We start from the raw sequence: 18,461 nt of genomic DNA on the forward strand, positions 1-18,461 counted from the left end.
ATCGCGCATGTACTGTACGGAACTCTCGACCTGACAAAGTGACGTTGAAAGCGAGGAACCTTTTGGTGGTTCCCCTTCAAGAATTACACACACAAAAATCGAGAGCAAAAGCGAAACGACAGCAAAACCCTCTCGTTCCTCCTTCCTTCTCGCATCTCCCCACTGTTTACCAACACTGAACAACTCTGTGATCTATGCCTTGACCCAAGCGACACTGCTTCCACTCTTCGATCCACCTTTGTTCTCGTTAAGCTTGTTCGAGTTATTGTTGTTGTTTGCAGCGACGGCGGCGTTTCCTCGAGGTTTAGGTAGAGGAAGAGGTTTCGAACGGAGTCCTTCGTAGACATCCGAGAACTAGAGCGAAAGAAAAGTGTAAGTCTCACGAGCGGAAGGGACGAGAGAGGGAGAAGAGAAAAGATGCGTACTTTGAGTCCGTGACGAAGGAAGAAATCTCCGTACCGCCGGGAAGTGGTAGATTGCGCTACAGAGAGATGTCCCTGCATTTGAGACGTAACGACGATCAGTTCCGAGCGAAGAGTGTGGAAGAGAGAGAATTGAGTTGAATTTACCTCATCGATCCCAAAGTTGACATCCGAAACACCGACAACTTCACCCTCAAGCAAACTACCCTTCTCCCAGGTAAGCTTCCTCGCCGATCCTTTCGCCGCCATCAACATTTCCAAAACTCTTTCCTCATCAACTTCCAAGAATTTCGCCAATTTATCCGTACCCAAAGTCGTATACAACCTCAAGAAAGACCTGAGAGTCGCCGTCGATAATTGAGGTTCAACTTGTTGAAGGAAGAGGGAGAGTTGATGGGCGGAAGGATCGGGGAGTTGAGAGAAAGAATCGAGGATTTCAGGCGATTCGGATTCGTAAGGAGGTGGGTTTGGGGAGATGAATCGAGGTGAACCGTGCAAGTATAATTCTTGGAATGATTCGAGAGAATCAATTCCTCCTCGTACCATTTTCGAGAATTGATCCCCGAATTTCTCCTTCATCGCCGTCGAGATTCCTTCGTCGACTTTCGTAGGACAAAGTGCTTGACAGATCGCGAGGAGGGCGTACATTCTATCGGCGGTTTTGTTGATTTGATCGAATTGAGAACCACGTTGGAAGTGTTTGAGACGAAGGACGAAGAAGAGAATGTGGGAGAAGGCGCGGATCGCGTCGGGGTAACGACCGAGCATCAAATAGGCGAATCCGACGTAGTAGTACACGGCGACGTGGGCGGAAGTGACGCGGGTGAAGAGAGCTTTCTTGTTGAGATCGATTCCGTCAAGCATCGAGAGGGCGAGAGTGTAGTCCCCGAGGAGAACGTGAACTCGTACGAGACCGAGGATGGAGAAGTATCCGAGGTGGTGGTAGAGCGGGATCGAACCGTATTCTCCGGCAGCGGCTCTAGGAAAAGTGTGAGGAAATCGTCAGCGAGTCGAAAGGACAATTCGACTCTTGAGCCAAGACTCACTCGACGTCTTCTCCCTTTTGAGCAGCTTGAAGTTGATCTTGAATCTTTGACTTTTGAATCAGAGAGTAAAGAACGTTGAGGACCGAGTAGCAAGACCAAACCTGACGACGAGCGAGGAGTCAGTTGAGCAAGATCACGAGAAAGTTGAGGGAGGGTTGAGACTGACTTGTCCAGATTCAGCGAGGATCGCTTTCTCTTCCTCAGTCTTTCCCGCTACCTTGTTACGCCAAAGCGCGAACGAAGTGTATTGATAAACGAATTCATCGATACTGTCGAAGTTCAAGCGTCAGTTCGTCAGATCCAGATCCAGCGAAGGATCTGAGAACTGCCTCAAACTCACATGTTGTAGAGCCAATCGATGGGAAGGGAAAGCGGGACGGGTCCAGGAGAGTTGAGGATCAAGTTGAAGAGGGAACAATAGTTTTCGTAAGAAGCGATACGATCTTCGAGATCGGGTTGAAGTCGAGCGATAACGTGTCGGTAGTAGAGTTCTCGGTATAGGGTCAAGAATACCTCATCTATCGTCACTCTCTGGCGTCAGTGCGAGGCCAAGCAGGAGGGAGAGAAGAAAGGGAAAGGAGAACTAACCATGGTTGACGAGAGGAGCAATGACTTCTGCTTCGGGCCATTCAGTTTTCGCGAAGAACTTCTCGGTCAATCGGTTCCATCCAGCCTCGTAGGCCGATTGGATATCGGCCAAATTGGGTTGGGAAGCGTTGAGGAGAGTCCACAATTGAATCAAGTAGTGTTTGACGGGCTCGGGGACGGAAGCGAGCGCTTCAAGAGCTTGAGCTTGCGAGGCAGCGGCTTCGGCGATACGTTGTTGTTGAGCGATTTGCTCTACAGGAATAGGAGAGAGAGATGAGAAAGGGTTAGCTAAAATGAGATGGAATCCGTCGAGACAGTTACAACGTCGTGAGACCTCGTGAGTGCCGCAAGCAGACCAATTGAGGTAGACTCTAATGGTCTGACGCGGTCACACGAGCTCCACCGGTGCGAGAGAGCCAGAGAGGAAGTTTGAGAGAGGAGAATGCAACTGACCATTCTCTGCGTCCGTGTACAATTGATCGCCTGCTTGCATACCGAAATCTACTCCATCCTCGTAGAAATCTTCATCAACTTCGTAGGTCTGCATGTTTGTTGTTGATCGCGTTGAAGGGTGCGATCAGAAGAGAGTAGCGGGTTTCAACAAAATGAATTTCAAGACAATCGCCAAATAGCTCTTCTTCTCCCACCGTTCCCGACTCATCGCAAGGGACTAGTAAACAATGGCAGACTCTCATGGAGTAACAGAATACCCTACTTTGCTCCGTCAGTCTCTTCTCCTCTCTTAGTCTGTTGACGCCCCTTCCCCCTCATCGTCATTGACCCCCCTCTCTCTCTCGTCTCTCCTTCCCATGGGTTTACAGGTAGTGAGCATATGAGTTTAGTACAAGTCAGTCTATACTCCTACCTACGTACAGAGGCAGAAGACTGATTGTTGAGAGTTGAATAGCTGTTCTGCCCGATCGACGTCGCGCACGCTACGGTTGAAGCACTCGGAGAACTCGAACGTGTACAATTCAAAGATGTATGTCATGCCGTCTCAATGGGTCAGTTATTAAGTGAGCTGAAGTGGACGGCGGACTACAGTTGAATCCCGAAGTGAACCCTTTCCAACGTACTTATGTCTCTCAAATCCGTAAATGTGACGAGGTAACTCTCCTTCTCCCTCTCCTTGATCTCTCCCTGCGCCTTCACTGACCCCGGATGTTCGCGCGGATAGGCTGAACGACGACTCCGATTCCTCACTCAACAAATCACTTCCCAAGGGATCCCTCTCCGTCCCTACGAAGAGACTCTCGCCCTCTTATCCGGTCGTAGTGGGCCCCAAGCACTCGAAGAGCTCGATTCCCGACTCGCCGAATCGGAACAACGCGTACAATCGATGAACAATTCTTACGAAAACTTGGAGAAACGTGCGTTGGAATTGGAGGAAGCGAGACAAGTTTTGAGGGAGACGGATATCTTCTTCAATGAGGCGAGGAACAGGAGGGGAGAGATTAGGAGCAGTTTCGAGGAGAACGATCAGGATGCTCCACTTTTGGGAGACGTCGAGGGAAACGTTGCGGCGAGTCAGGCGGCCGCTGAGGTCGGAGCAGGTGGAAACTATGGTGGATTCGAATTAGAGTGAGTTCTCACTGCCTCCGAGGAACGTACCCTCGAGAAAGTTGCAGAACTCACATACGATTTATCGTTTTAGGTTCGTCGCGGGTACGATCGATCGAGCTCGTATGGGTACTTTTGAACGAGTTCTCTGGCGAGTTCTTCGTGGTAATCTTTACATGAACGTAAGCCTCTCTACCTATCTATCGACTATCTGTCTCCTTTCGAGATTCTGACGAACGCTCTCTCTCTTTCGAGATTCGTTAGTATGCCGAAATCGACGATTCGATCCTCCCCGTTCCTACTTCCGAAGTTGGTTCTCAAGCCGGAGGAGAAGAGAAAAAGTTACGAAAGAACGTTTTCATCATTTTCGCTCATGGTCAAGATCTTCTCGACAAGATTCGTAAAATCGCTGAATGTACGTCTTCCACACTCTCGCCCTCGTCTTCTCTCACTTTTGAAGCTGACTGATACTCGGATTGTGGTGGATTAGCTATGGGAGCCACCCTCTTCGCGATCGATTCCTCCGCCGAAAAACGAGAAGATAAACTCCGAGAAGTGACTTCCCGTCTCGAAGATCTCCACAGTGTTCTCTACACGACGAACCAAACTCGTCGTTCCGAACTGATCAAACTCGCCGAATCTATCTCGGCGTGGTGGGCGTTGGTGAGGAAGGAGAAGGTGATTTTCGCGACGTTGAACATGTGGCAATGGGATCAAGGAAGGAAAACTTTGATGGCCGAGGGATGGGTACCTACTAGAGATATCGGAAACGTTCAAGCCGCGTTGAGGAGAGCTTCCGTGAGTCTTACCCTTACTCTACTCGAACGAGATTTCGAGAAGGGTCTGACTGACGAGGATTCGAATCCAGGAAAACGCTGGAACTTCCGTCTCTGCCGTTCTCCACCAACTCCGTACGACTGCGACTCCTCCCACTTTCCATCGCACGAACAAGTTCACGGAAGGGTTCCAAAACATTATCGACGCTTACGGAATCGGTTCGTATCAAGAAGTGAACCCAGGTTTATTCACCGTGATCACGTTCCCATTCTTGTTCGCCGTCATGTTCGGAGATATCGGTCATGGAATCTTGATGACTCTTAGTGCCGCAACTTTGATCATGTTGGAAAAGAAATTCACGAAAGGTACCGGATCAGAGGTAAATTCCTTCTTTCCTTCCTCATAGTGATAGACGCTGACTCTTTCTCTCGCGGCCTGGATAGATCTTCGATACGTTCTATTACGGACGATACATCATTTTCCTCATGGGACTCTTCGCCATCTACACCGGATTCCTCTACAACGATATTTTCTCCCTTTCCCTCCGAATCTTCCCTTCCGGCTGGAAATGGCCTTCCGAGTTTGGATCTGGTCCAGTCGAAGCGCTCTCGACGGGGAGGACGTATTTCATGGGTCTCGACCCGGAGTGGCATGGTTCGGATAATATTCTCATTTTCACCAATTCGTTGAAAATGAAAATGTCGGTTGTCATGGGAGTCATTCACGTCAGTTCCTCTTCCGAGACAAAGACCCTTCTTGATTTCGGAAGAAGCTGACGAATATTGGTGAACAGATGTCATTCGCAATTTGTCTCCAAGTTCTCAATCACTTGCACTTCAAACGTCCCGAATTAATCTGGGCTGAATTCCTCCCTCAAATCTTGTTCATGGAGTCGATTTTCGGGTACTTGATCGTTTGTATCATTTACAAATGGTCGGTCGATTGGGATGCCGCGGGAAAAGCTCCTCCGAATTTGCTCAACATGTTGATCAAGATGTTCCTTTCTCCCGGTAACGTGAGTCAAGAAAACAATTCATCAGTGTTGAAGATAACGAGACTGATGTGTCGTATTTCTTGAGCACAGGTCGATCCGTCTGAACAACTCTACGCAGGACAATCTTTCGTTCAAGTCGTTCTTCTCCTCCTCGCGCTCGTCTGTGTCCCTTGGATGCTCTGCACTCGTCCTTACCTCGAATACCGCGAAACTCAACGAATCAAGGAACAAGGTTATCAAGGAATCTCGAACGGAAGTCATTCGAGCGACGGCGAATTGACTGGACAAGAGACCGACGACGAGGACGGACATGGAAATGGTCATGCGGTCGAAGGAGGAGGTGGCGAGGAAGCTCATGAGGAACACGATATGGGTGAAATCATCATTCATCAAGTTATTCGTCAGTTTTTTTTTTCTCCTACATCTCGCTGTGGGTAGTAGAAGGAGTAGACTGACGTCTTGGATGAGTAGATACGATTGAATTCTGTCTCGGATGTATCTCGAACACGGCTTCCTACCTTCGATTATGGGCCCTCTCACTTGCGCACGCTCAACTCTCCGAAGTCCTCTGGAACATGACGATCGAATCCGCGTTCGAAATGGAGGGAGTTCTCGCGATCTTCTTCCTCGTCGCAATGTTTACCATGTGGTTCGTTCTCACGATCGCCATGTAAGCTCAGCATTCCTCTTTCTGGGTTCTGCTCGCTGTGACATCGCTGACATTCGATGCGGATTATAGTCTCTGTGTAATGGAAGGTCTATCGGCGTTCCTCCACGCTCTCCGTCTCCACTGGGTCGAATTCAATTCAAAGTTCTTCCAAGGTGCCGGAACTGCTTTCGAACCTTTATCTTTCGTTGGAACAGACGAGGTACGTTCCCTCCCTCTCATTCTCACGACTCATTTGGACTGACTCGTCTTTTTCACCGTGCGAATAGATCCCCGAAGGAGTCATTCAGTAGAACCTCTCGTTCTTTCAGTTTGTGCAGTGTCATCTCTCCTTTCCTTTCATTTTGCTTTCTATAGTAGTTCCACATCTGTTCTCGCCAGTCACTCTGCTTCAAATATACATCCCGTTCAAACCAGACTCCGACTCGCGACACACCGAGACGGAGAGACATAGTTCGTGGTTCTGAAAATTTCGTCGAATGTACGCGTGGTAAAGACTCGTCGCTCTGTCACTCGCACTGCTCCTCGTCGAGTATGCCGCTCTTAAGGTACACTCTCACGCTTGATCAAGAACAATCTCAAACTGAGTCGAAGGTAGTTAGAGAGGTTACTGTTTTGCTAAAACATTTCGCGGTATCGACCTCCAAAAAACACACTATACACAAAGGGTGACCACGCTATTATATCGATTCATCTTTATCCTTTTAGAAGTCGGCAGAAGTAGCAGCGGAAGAACCATCGGCGGAGAATTTATCGGATTCTTTATCGGTCTTGATGTTGGCTCCTTCGGCTCCACTCGAGGGGGCTTCGTTGTTGACGTCTACAAGATCGAACGAGGGTCAGCTTATCGACGGGAGTTTTGGATTGAAGAGAATGAGCTCACTGGGTTCGGAAGACTAATCGATATCGTTCACCGAGGGAAATCGTCGCACACTTCGTCAGTTCCGCTCTGCTCGGAGTGGATCGTTCAAGGGATGAGGACTCACAGTATCACCCTTCATCGACGAGTCCTTGTCGCCCATCTCACGTCCTCCAGCTTTCGATTCAACTCCCTTTCCAGAAGTGTTTCCTCCGACCGATCCCTCACCAAGAGTACCGGTTTGCGAAGAGATTCCAGAGGCAGCGTCTAACGTAGCGGGGTCATTCGGTTAGTCAATTGGAGAAGAGGCGGTCGGGGTTTCAATGACGACGGAGACGAAGAGAGAGCTCACTAGAAGACCTGTTAGACGCAGCATTGTCAGTGCACTGAGAGTGTCGTTGAGCTGAGTAGAGCTTACATGTTTAGTTAGAGTTGAGTAGTGTTGAGTTGGAGGAGAAGAACAACTCTCAGAGAGAATCGCTTTCCTTCGGCGAGAATTGAGAGCGTCATCGCTGACGTGTCGCTCCTCTTTTCAGTTTCATCGCCCGACTCGTTCAAAGCTCACTCGCTTTCAGAAACTCTCGCAAGATCGCACAAACACGCAGAGAGAGTGAGAGAGTCTATCTATTTATTTATTCACAAGAGGGTTTGCAACTGAAAGGAAGGAGGAAAATGCTACTTTCGAGTGAAGAGCGAGAGAGGGAGGTTTGGCGGTTTACTTGGTCGCCTTCTTGCTCTTGCGGAACTTCTTCGTGTTGGCTTCCGAAGCGTATCGGATCGCCCAGGTACTGAGAGAACAGAGGAGCGTCAGTCACGGGTTTCATTCAGAAGAGAGCAGTTTGCTTACAGAGCGTAAGTTTTGCAAGCATCTTCGTAAGAAGAAAGAATGTCATAAGAGTCGTCGTCGGCGACGGCGGATCCGGTACCGAGGGCGGATTCGGTCTCGTCGATGAAAGCGTCTGCGCGAGAGGCAGTGTGTCAATATCGAGCTGGGAAGAACGCAGAGAAAGGTTCAAACTCACTGAGCTCGGAAGCGTAAGGGTCGTCGTTACCGAACTATTGATGGCATATGGGTTAGTGAAGCGACACCGGAAGGGTCTAGAGTGAAACGAGCTCACGGTGTACACTTGTTCGTCATCTCCTTCGGGCGTTCGAACGCGAAGTTCAGGGGAGTTGTACGGGTCGATGAGCTTGAGTTGGTAGCCGTCGGCGTCTGTATAACACAAATCAAGGCATGAGTACTGCGCAGAGGACCGATTGAGGGAGCAATACTTACAAACTTCAAGCTCGCACGAGTACTTAGTTCCTTGAAGGGTGAGGGCGTGGGTGAACGATCCGACAGCTCCGGTCTCGTACTTCCAGGTAGCAGAGGTGACTCGGGGGATACGGTCGTGCTCGGGAATGGCGTTCTCGTCGACGGGCATGGCACTCAATTCTCCCGCAGGTTCGTCCCATTCTATCGAATATCGAAAAAAATGGTGTCAGCTCGCCATAGCGATCGAGATCGGGACCAACGCACCAAGGGCAGATGCTTGGACGGAGTCCAAGTCGACATCACCTCCGAAGTATCGAGAAAGGTCGCAGAAATGGGTTCCTTGCTCACTGTGAAAAATTGGAAGTTAGTTTCCACATCTCGTTACGGCACAGACAGCGATTCCACCAACATCACGGGTCCCAAATCCTTAGATAGTGTCCACTGATTTCAAAGGCATTTAGCTGGTAGATCGGTAGCAGGACGAAGAGGGAGGTCTTACCCATGCAGGTTTTGCAATTTTTGCGTAAGAAGAGACGTAACGAGCGACGGTAGCCATAACTTCGAGATCGTTGTCTTCAATGATCGAGCGCATCTTCTGGACAACTCGGAGGTAACGAAGGAAGTATCCAACAGAGACAACCGTTCCGCTGTCGACGAGTGCTTTCGTGACTTGGAGGGGTTGATCGGCGCTATCAGTCGAGATAGGCTTCTCGATGAACATCTGAGTGAGAGAAGCACGAGGCACGCAAGCACAGAGTGTGAGCTCAATACGGGGGAAAGGGAGAAAGGCGAAAAAATGAAAACTGAAAACTGACCGAAGGAGTGTTTTTAGGGAAAAGTTTCAAGATCTGGAGCTCTACATCACGACCTTGCTGAGTCGAACCACGGAAAGCGGCGGGACTACCGATAATGAAAGCGTGGGGACGTTCGTGATCCTTCATGGTCGAAACAAAATCTTCGAGCGAAGGGCAAATCCTCGTATCCTTGTACGCCGAAACTACGAACGAGTTGCGTTTACGGTCGAGAACGTTCTTGGCCGTCTTTTCGGAGGGATCGATAAGTGCGACGACCTTGAGACGAGGTCCCAACTTGTGTTCGAGTCGGAAAGAGTGGTCCCAGGGTCCTTCATCACTTCCAAAGTTGATGTTTCCAGCTCCGATGAACACAAGGTTGAATTGAGCTCTGTAGGACGACCCTAGTCAGACTCTGTCGAAAGTTGAGCGAACGGAGAAGGGAAAACTCACCCAGGTGCGGCAGGCTTACTCATGGTCATAGGACCGAGCTTGCTCTGAGGGATAGACGGACGACTGTGTGCACGCCGAGCATTTCCCGTACACAGAGGAGGGTCGAGCGAAATTGAGGTAAGGGCGTCAGCGCGAGAGATCGAGTGTCGAGGATAGAGGGAAGCGATGGAGGATAGCAGCAAGGCGGGATCAAGGTGTCAGCATGTCGTTCGTCACATCCTAGTCTCAGCCCAGCTCGATGAGACGAGAGGGGGGAGACTCGGTAGGTAGCACCAAAGTGAGAGGGAGGAAGATGAGACTGACCGAACGCTCGAACGCCTGCGTTGTTGGGCTTCAGAGAACGACATGATTGCTGTTTGCTGTACTGGTGAGGTTGGGTTGAAGAGAGCGAGAGGAGGTGAGGGAGAAAGTGAAGAAAAGCGAGAAGGTTTGCAGGACTGCGTCACCCGCTAGAAAATCGAGAATATCGAACCTGTCGATGTCGGTACCGTAAAGCTCACAATGCTATGGACTCTCGAACGACAAACGAGTCGAAAGAAGCAAAATTCGACGCGTGAGGAAGGATGAAAAAGGTCGCAATGCACGTGCTCAAATAATCAAAAAAAGGAGAGAGAGAGAGCTTGGACAAAAAGTCGTTAAGAGGATTTCGTAAGGACAACTAGGGGTATATGATATGATAGAACGACGAAAGATGCTATGCTAGAGATGCGGTGTGAAGGATAGAGTCACGGAAGAGAGGGTAAGAGCTCAGGCGAGTCAGTCGCGATTGCTCCTTCGGACCTTGTGGAAGCGTTCTTTGCCGAGGATCTTGTCGCGATCTGTATATCGAGACGTGTCAGCCATTTTCAGAAAGTAGAGGACGTAAGAACGGCCGTACAAGCACGAATCTTCGTCCACTGAGGCTTTTCCGACGAGGTCGTCTGGGTTTTCGCATTCGCGACGGACAAACGACTCAACTCGGCAAGATGACTCGTGTAACTGACTCTAAGCTTCTCCCGCCTCGAACGATTCGCTGCGAGGAGCGTATTGTAAAAGTGGGAAGAAGTCGGAGCGAGAGTCGAGGAGGACGAGTCGACTTCAGTCTCGGCTGGAAGGCTTTCCGGGGAAGAGATCGTCGATGGAGTAGGAACCGAGGAGGGAGCAACGCTAGGAACCTCGGAGCTCGAAGATGAAGAGGACGAAGGGGAAGGTAGAGGATCCGACGAAACGGAGGAAGATGACTCGGAGGTGGCAGAAGAAGTCGTCGAAGACTGCGGTCGGGGAGGGAAAGAAGGTCTCGTCAATCCTTGCGATGCGTCAGGTGTCGTGTTTCCTCCTCCAATCGGGGGCTGAGAAGCCGTGTCTCCAGGTTCGGGATCTTGAATAATCGTTGGTCCCCAGTAATACCGCTTCTTCTCCGTCCTCATGCTTTGGCGAGGAGTCATCGTCGATTTGGGAGCTCGAATCGTCGAGGAAGCGTTGAATGAGAGATCGAAAGGGGCCGTACTCGAGGAAGAAACTGCTCCGTTCGCGAAAGCGAAAGATGCTCGAGTCAGCATTTGCAGTCGATATAGATAGAGGAGTTCGTAAGGCTCACCTTGTTGGACTACTGGTGCCGATTCTGCGACTGGAGAGGTTGCCGAGACATTGGCGACGAGGAAAGGAAGTAAAACTGCGATTGCGAAGGAACGCATGGTCGTTCGAGTGAGTGTAGTTGAAGGCTAGCGAAGGAAAGTTAAAAAGAGTGTGATGTCGTAAAGGAGGGGAATGAAGCCAATGGAGGTCGTCGGTGAACTGGGCTGAGGCAAGGAATGAGGGAAAGAGCGAAGGACGAGAAACGAGCGTCGCGAAGGAAGACAAAGGCGGCCTCGAGTCGTCACTGACAGTCGTCAATCGTTAAAAGAGCGTGAATCAAAGGGAGGGAAGAGGGGGTAGAAGCGCCGTGTGTGCGTGTGACCTTTGTCCCCGAAATGAAAGATCTCCATACTCTTCGAATCTCAGACACAAGGAGTCACGGTCTCCGGTCTCTCCCTCCTGACGGAGACCAAATTCGATTGACATTCGACGAGTGCCGGACTCCGAAACATCCGTCGAACAAAGTTTTCGGTGCGAGTGGCGACGGAAAAGGAAATGTTGCGACAAATTTGGGTCGTGAGGGATGAGACTTTTTTACTTGTCTTTCTTTCTCCTCCCTTCTCTTTACACGTGGATGCCGTGTGACGGTGAAGAGCGTAACGAGCGTGTCGCGACGACCATTACCTGTAGAAAGAGCGAAAGAAAGGGTCGAATCTTGACTTTCGACTTTCTTCGACTGTTCCGCGTATAGGTTCTTCGCTTCCGACGACAGAACAGTCCGACGACAGAACAGAGTGTTCCGGTAACTTGAGTGCGCATAAAATGATCGCTCACAGAACGAGTGGCTCCTCAAAGCGAGGCAATCTCGTATAAACTGAGGCAATTTCGTGCGACGTCGAAAGGTGTAAAACGGGGACGCTCGGTTCATTATATTCAACAAGAAGGAATAACGAGCGACAGTTGTCTATGTATCACAATGTAAGTCTTTCGGGATCCGAAGATCCCGTTTTGAGTCGCCCTCATCCCGTCCCATTCCATTCCCTCTAGAAAGTGAAAACGTCGAAGTTTCTACAGAATCTATTGGTCTTCTCCGTAAGCCGATTCGTGAATGGCGACAGCACGTCCAGAAGGATCAGCGGCGCATCCCCAGTCCTGCACAGAGCGTCAGGTTGTCAGCGATCTATCTCGAGAAGAAGAAAACTCATGGACTGACAGCTCGGGGAATCCATCGAACGGCAGTCTTGGCCGCCGCCTCGCTAGGGAAGTGACCTTCGAACAATTGACGAATGAGGTAGGCTTCCTTCGTTTCGGGAATGTCGAGGGACCATCGCTCGGAAGCTTTCGACATTTGTTCGTCGGAAACTGTTCGTTCGGCGTATTCCTTGAGTCCGTCGATCCACGAGTAACCAACACCTGCGAGAGGAGAAACGTCAGTGGGGAGGTCAGCGGAGGAGAAAGAAGACGACTTACCATCGGAGAATTGCTCCTTTTGACGCCAGAGGATCTCGTCGGGGAGGTAGGGCTACAAACACGAACGAGTGTCAATCGATGCGCATTGAAAGGCGGCCCAAAGAACAGCAATGACTTACCCTCTCACCCTGAGGAGCAACATCGAAAGCTTTCCTCAAAACGTATTTCTCCATAACGGGTCTTCCATCCTTGTCCTTCTCCTGAAGACTTCCTTTACTGAAGACTTTTTGTTCCGGTTTGATATCGAGGGAGACTTGCAAGAATTCCTTGTCGAGGAAAGGAACACGAGCTTCGAGTCCCCAAGCCATCGTCGATTTGTTGGCGCGGAGACAGTCCGCAGTGTGAAGGTTCTTGACTCGGCGGATACATTCTTGGTGGAAGTCGGTTGCGGTAGGGGCGGCGTGGAAGTAAAGGTAACCTAACAAGAAACGAACGAGTGTGAGACCCAACACTGAGTGAGTGTGAGAGAGGGAGAGAGTGCTTACCACCAAAGATTTCATCGGAACCTTCACCAGAGAGAACCATCTTAACTCCCATCGCCTTGATCTTTCTCGAAAGGAGGTACATGGGAGTCGAAGCTCGAACGGTCGTAACATCGTAAGTTTCGAGGTGGTAAATAACCTCCTCAACGGCATCGAGACCTTCTTCGACGGTGAACGTGTACTCGTGGTGAACCGTTCCGAGGTAATCGGCAGCGACTCGGGCAGCGAGGAGATCGGGGGAACCTTCGAGTCCGATCGAGAACGAATGGAGACGAGGCCACGAGGTGAGAGTGTCGACTTCATCGGGGGAGGCATCGGCGTCGAATCCAACGAGTCCATCTTTTGATTGAGAGGAAGTTGAAGGTTTTCGGCCGTCAGAGGAATGAGCGCGTTGTTGAGCGAGTGCGACCTTTTCGGTTTCCCTGGCGGCGATTGCTGCAATGAGGGACGAATCGAGACCTCCCGAGAGGAGGACACCGTAAGGAACTTCCGACATTAGACGCTTCTTGACTGCCTTCTCGAGCGATTCACGGAGAACTTTGTAGTCGACTTCTTGAGTAGGGATCGCTTTGGGGTCTTCGTCACCGGACCACCACGAAGGGTGGAAGTATCGTTCGGTCTTTTGAGTCGATGAATCGTAGAAGTGTCCAGGAGGGAACGAGATGACTTGATCGCACTCGTCGTGAAGGGCTTTGAGTTCAGAAGCGAAGTAGACGGTTCCGGGTCGAGCAGAGTTCCATCCTTGGTAGAGAGTCGTGATACCGATAGGGTCTCGAGCGGCGATCATGCGGGAAGGAGTGACGGAAGTGTCGATGAGGACGAAAGAGAACATTCCGTCGAGGAGGTTGCAGAGTTTCGTGTCGTGTTCCTTGTACTGTGGACGGGACCAATGTATCCATAGTGAGTCTCGATTTATACGGATTCATGGTGGTAGACGGTCTTGCTCACGAGATGAAGGATAACTTCACAATCCGAGTGAGTTTTGAATTTCGCAGATTGATCCTTGAGCGACTTTCGGAGAGCTCGGTGGTTGTAGATTTCTCCGTTGACGGCAAGGAGAAGCTTCTCGTCTTCCGAGGTGATAGGTTGGGCACCAGTGTCTATCGAAGAGAGGCGAATCAGTCAGCTCCTCGGGAAATCCTGACCGTCACGATTCAAGCTTAGAAGAAACTTACCAACTCCGACGATAGCTAAACGTTCATGTACGAGGATCGAATCATCGCTCATCTTACATCCGGACCAGTCGGGACCGCGGTGTCGAAGTCGTTTCGATAAAGCGACTGCTCGCGCTCGGAATCCGGGCAAGTCTTTCGAATCGTACGCATGAGCTGCGAAAATACCACACATCTTGTGTCTGTCTACTAGCTAGCTGGTAAGACGGAGAGAGGATGGGAGGGAGATTAGCTTTTGACTCGAAACTTGTCCGAATAAATTTCTTGGAGGCTGTTGGACGTACGGAGTGGCGGGAGCTATAAGGCGGGTAACGAATGTAGAGGTTGCTGACTGCTGCTCTGTAAAGGTCGGCCTAGCTGGTTCGCGAGGTCGGAAGGGCGAAGTTTGGAGAGAGAGGGAAGAGGAGATTCATCGGAAACTCGTTTTCCCTCTCCTCGTGTTGAGTCATCCGAATCTCGTCTCACACAGCCACGTTGAGCCTATGTTGACTCGACCCCAGCCACCGCAAGCATCAGCTTCAACCTTTGTACAGCTCCCACCTCCTTCCTCTCGCGCCTCTCTCCTACACTCTCTCGCCGTTACCGCCCTCGGATACTCACTCGAGACCGCCCTGTTCTACGCTGAACGATTGTACGCCCTCGAGTCACTCGCCGAACCCTCGGTTTACCTCCTGTCGACGATTCATTTCCGACTTGAACAATACCACCAAGCCGCGTACCTCTTACGACAATCCGTCACTCTGAACCCTACACCGAGTCAGGGAGAACGAAAGCAGAACGAGGAGGATCTATTTGGTGGAGCGTCTGCCGCCGATTCAAAGCTGAACCGAAATGGAGGAGGAACAACAACAACACTCTCGTCTTCATCTTCTCGTCAGACGAAACCTGCTATAGAATGCAGTGTTCGCTGTGCACGACTATACGGACAAATCTGTACGAAACTAGGTCGAGACAAAGAAGGACGACTCGCATTGTTCCGAATCACTCAACCATTCAATTCCCTCGTCTCTACCTCTTCCGATCCACTCGAATCGACTACTCCTCCACTCGTACCGACAGTTCAAATCGAAGAGGCGACGGTGCTGGAGTTGGAGATGGCGAGATTGGCGAAGAAAGGAGGGGAAAACGAGAGGGCGATTCAGAGTTATACGAAAGTCCTTGCGAAACTACCGTCGTGTTGGGAAGCCTTGGAAACGTTGTGTCATTTGGGAGCACCTCCGACCGATCTCGACTCGTTATATCCGATTCGATCTCGTCCGTCTCAAGTTCTTCCTCAATCGATTTCTTCTTCTTCCTCCTCGACTGCCGCTCCTCTCCTTCAATCCACGACAACGACACAATCTCACCTGAATCGAAGTCATCCTCCACCTCTTGGACCTTCTCTCAATTCAACGATCAATGCTCCTCCCTTCTCGTTTGGTCGACCAAGGAATGGAGATATGCAAGAAACTCCTCTAGGTTACTCGACCCCGGCTGAACCGGGTCAAGTGGGTGGTGGTGGATTCGCGAAATTCTATGGAGCGGCTCTAGGGATGGGAGGAGCTGGGTTGAAAGGGAAGGGGAAAGAACCTTGGTTGATGGGAGGAGGAGGAAACGGAGGAGGATTACCGTTGCGAAGAACGGCGTCGGGGAGATACGGAGACATCACGGAGAGTTCGATCGATGAACAGTAAGTCCTCGAACTTTTTCAGAGCTGAAGATGTTCTGAATTTCCGACGGACTTGCGCGAAATTTAGATCTTTCGATACTTCATTTTACCCTTCGGCACCACTCTTCTCCGCACCTCTCAACACTCAAGTCACTCGAACTTCCGCCGCTCCTTCGTCTTCACTCTTCACTCCTCCTACTACGACCTCAAACCTCCCAACTGCGACCGCTCCTGGAGTCAAACGAACTCGAGGTGGAAACGTCGCTCCAGCTTCTTCTTCCCTCGTCACTTCGAATCAAGACGACGAAACCGGTGTCGTTGGTACAAGAAGCAAACGAGTCGTTCGAGGAGTACCTGGCGAAACCGCAAAATCAAGAAGAGGAGGAGCGCACGTGACTCCAGCTGAACCTCCCGCGACTCGAAGATCTTCTCGACTTTCTCGCGACGCCGGTTCGACAAACAGTCTAGGAAGCGTCGTAATGGTACTCTCGAAATCCCAATCGAGCAGCGTCAATGGACCGAATCCGACCCTCCCGAAGAGTGCGAATTCGAGGGACAAGAAGAGATCGAAAGCAAATATCGGACCTTCGGTGCTTTCCGACGCTGGATCCGAACCTCGTTCGCCTCATTCTCAAGCTTCTTCCCCGGTTCCTTCTTCCCCTGGAGGTGCGAGCGCTACGACTGTCCTTCCGGAGATCGCAGCGAGACAAGAAGCGGAAGATTGGGTTACTCTCATACTCCGAGGATTCGCGGGAGCCGTCATCGCTCAGTCAAAGTATGAGAATTTCAAGGTCGTTGAAGCGTTTGGGAATCTACCGATTGAACAACAGAGATCGGCGAGGTGTTTGATCATGTTGGCGAGATCTCACGCAGAAAGCCTCAATTACGAAAAGGTGAGTCATCGCGGTGTCTCAGTCCGATTCAGTATCGGCACTGAACTCCTCAGATTTGATGACTTGACAGGCGGAGAAAGTATTCGCTCAAGCACGAGCGCTTTCACCTCATTCGCTCGAATCGATGGACGTCTATTCAACGATTCTTTGGCATCGTCGTTCTTCAACTACTCTCTCTCTCCTTTCTCAAGAACTCATGCTTCTCTCCCCCTCTCACCCTTCAAGTTGGATCGCAACGGGAAACACGTTCTCGCTCAATTCCGACCACGCGACCGCCCTCAAATGCTTCAAACGTGCGGTTCAACTCGATCAAAATTGTGTTTACGCGTATACGTTGGCGGGGCATGAATGTATCATGTTGGAGGAGTGGGAGAGAGGAATCGGGTTTTTCAGGGAAGCGATCAGAAGAGATTTACTTCACTACAACGCTTGGTCAGTCGTTTCCCTCCCTCCCCTCCAAACGGTGAGTTGGTGACTGATAGATCGAGCGAACAGGTTCGGATTGGGGAATGTCTATATGAAGACGGGGAAATACACTTTGGCCGATTTTCATTTCCGAAGAGCACTCGAAATCAACCCTTCGAACGCCACTCTCGTTTGTTGTGTCGGTTCGGTACGTCCAGACATCTCGTATCATTAACTGCTTACGCCGCTGACGATATTTGAGGAACCGGATGTCAGGTGCTCGAGAAATCTCGTCGATACAAAGAAGCACTCGAAACATACGAAAGAGCTTGTTTACTCGCTCCGGAGAGTTCTTTGGCGAGGTTCAGGAGAGCGAGGATGATGGTCGCCCTCGGTCGACACCAGGTACGTCGTCTCTCGTTCCCTCGCGACGAACAAACTCGAGCTGACCACTCTTTCGATCGTCTCCTCGTAGCTCGCCGAACCCGATCTACTACAACTCAAATCCCTTGCTCCTCTCGAACCTACCGTTCACTACCTCCTCGGGAAACTGTACAAGTCTCTCGGACCTTCGAAACGAGCTCAAATGCTCACGGCCTTCACGACTGCTCAAGATCTCGAACCGAGAATGGCTTCGTGAGTCCTTACTGCTCTCTGCAACTGATCCCGTGGATGATGCTGAGCGTAGCCATCAATTGTCACTCACAGGGTCATTCGAGAACAAATCGAACGTTCTGCTCAAGAAGGGATGGACGTCGACGCGAGCGAAACTGGAAGTGTCGCCTTGTAATCCTTTAATGTACTGTCTCGAGATATCTAACCCACTCTTCCATACCCCTTCGGCTTCTCTATTCTACTCGCTCGTCTGTCTCCCTTTCTGTTTACAATAATTCGTGTTGTTTCGCATTCTTCTCGCTCGTTTGCAACGTTTATTTCCCCTCGCTTTACCACCCCTCTCCGGCGTCGTCGTCTAGTGCACAGATCTCATACTGACTCTACTCCGGACGTATTCCGCGGTTGAGGATGGGACAAAAAGGCGGGTCGAGCGCAAAGAATTCTCTTTCTTTCCTTTTCATCACTTTTCGTCTACCTCTTCATTCTTCGGGTCCCAGTTTGTGAGTTCCATCTTCACTCTGCTTCAGTCTCGTTCACTGACTTCCTCCCTCGAATCGACAGCCTGATCATTCAAATCCCGCTCGACCCCCCCTTTCATCCTCCCTTGTTCGGTTGCTCCTCTCAGATAGCCTTCTTTCCTTTTGGATCGACCTGAACGCTGCCCTATTTGCCACTTCTTCTCGGAGACGAGCTAAATGGGAGTTGTTTAGGTCGATCGACAAGGTAGGACGTCAATCTGAGCGGAGCAGCCGAATGTTTTCCTCTTTCTCTTCCACTTCTTCTACTCGACCTTATCGGAGCTAGGAAGGA

At 50.6% G+C, this 18,461-nt stretch overlaps 6 protein-coding genes across 6 annotated transcripts; 2 read left to right on the forward strand and 4 right to left on the reverse strand.

Moving 5' to 3' along the window:
- Positions 1-192: 192 nt before the first annotated feature.
- Positions 193-2,603, reverse strand: JCM6883_002429 (uncharacterized protein; the record flags this gene model as incomplete). Its single annotated transcript, XM_076634087.1, has 8 exons — positions 193-354; positions 426-497; positions 570-1,401; positions 1,469-1,569; positions 1,635-1,737; positions 1,809-1,986; positions 2,057-2,308; positions 2,510-2,603. The coding sequence occupies 8 exons, from the start codon at positions 2,601-2,603 to the stop codon at positions 193-195; spliced, it is 1,794 nt and encodes a 597-aa protein (XP_076485927.1).
- Positions 2,604-2,736: 133 nt separating this feature from the next.
- Positions 2,737-6,347, forward strand: VPH1 (H(+)-transporting V0 sector ATPase subunit a; the record flags this gene model as incomplete). The annotated part of the gene is made up of 15 exons (XM_076634088.1): positions 2,737-2,779; positions 2,878-2,903; positions 2,964-3,038; positions 3,101-3,163; positions 3,234-3,637; positions 3,711-3,798; positions 3,881-4,031; positions 4,107-4,414; positions 4,485-4,772; positions 4,837-5,118; positions 5,187-5,408; positions 5,478-5,787; positions 5,859-6,057; positions 6,127-6,256; positions 6,324-6,347. 15 exons carry the CDS (start codon positions 2,737-2,739, stop codon positions 6,345-6,347), a joined length of 2,613 nt encoding a protein of 870 aa, XP_076485928.1.
- A 411-nt stretch (positions 6,348-6,758) lies between these two features.
- Positions 6,759-9,759, reverse strand: JCM6883_002431 (Gfo/Idh/MocA family oxidoreductase; the record flags this gene model as incomplete). The annotated part of the gene is made up of 15 exons (XM_076634089.1): positions 6,759-6,874; positions 6,938-6,950; positions 7,041-7,180; positions 7,266-7,273; positions 7,633-7,701; positions 7,761-7,872; positions 7,936-7,969; positions 8,032-8,126; positions 8,190-8,369; positions 8,433-8,515; positions 8,578-8,609; positions 8,668-8,889; positions 8,984-9,350; positions 9,413-9,475; positions 9,716-9,759. The coding sequence occupies 15 exons, from the start codon at positions 9,757-9,759 to the stop codon at positions 6,759-6,761; spliced, it is 1,578 nt and encodes a 525-aa protein (XP_076485929.1).
- Positions 9,760-10,257: 498 nt separating this feature from the next.
- On the reverse strand, positions 10,258-11,085 carry JCM6883_002432 (uncharacterized protein; the record flags this gene model as incomplete). The annotated part of the gene is made up of 1 exon (XM_076634090.1): positions 10,258-11,085. One exon carries the CDS (start codon positions 11,083-11,085, stop codon positions 10,258-10,260), a length of 828 nt encoding a protein of 275 aa, XP_076485930.1.
- A 958-nt stretch (positions 11,086-12,043) lies between these two features.
- Positions 12,044-14,265, reverse strand: JCM6883_002433 (asparagine synthetase B; the record flags this gene model as incomplete). The annotated part of the gene is made up of 7 exons (XM_076634091.1): positions 12,044-12,118; positions 12,180-12,379; positions 12,437-12,488; positions 12,556-12,854; positions 12,922-13,792; positions 13,867-14,018; positions 14,094-14,265. 7 exons carry the CDS (start codon positions 14,263-14,265, stop codon positions 12,044-12,046), a joined length of 1,821 nt encoding a protein of 606 aa, XP_076485931.1.
- A 307-nt stretch (positions 14,266-14,572) lies between these two features.
- On the forward strand, positions 14,573-17,826 carry CDC27 (anaphase promoting complex subunit CDC27; the record flags this gene model as incomplete). The annotated part of the gene is made up of 7 exons (XM_076634092.1): positions 14,573-15,759; positions 15,827-16,631; positions 16,702-17,063; positions 17,127-17,244; positions 17,313-17,441; positions 17,512-17,672; positions 17,745-17,826. The coding sequence occupies 7 exons, from the start codon at positions 14,573-14,575 to the stop codon at positions 17,824-17,826; spliced, it is 2,844 nt and encodes a 947-aa protein (XP_076485932.1).
- Between the last annotated feature and the right edge of the window lie 635 nt (positions 17,827-18,461).

Source organism: Sporobolomyces salmoneus, assembly GCF_050403485.1.
Source record: "Sporobolomyces salmoneus JCM6883 DNA, S_salmoneus_JCM6883_v1_ctg51, whole genome shotgun sequence".
Lineage (NCBI taxonomy): Eukaryota > Fungi > Basidiomycota > Microbotryomycetes > Sporidiobolales > Sporidiobolaceae > Sporobolomyces > Sporobolomyces salmoneus.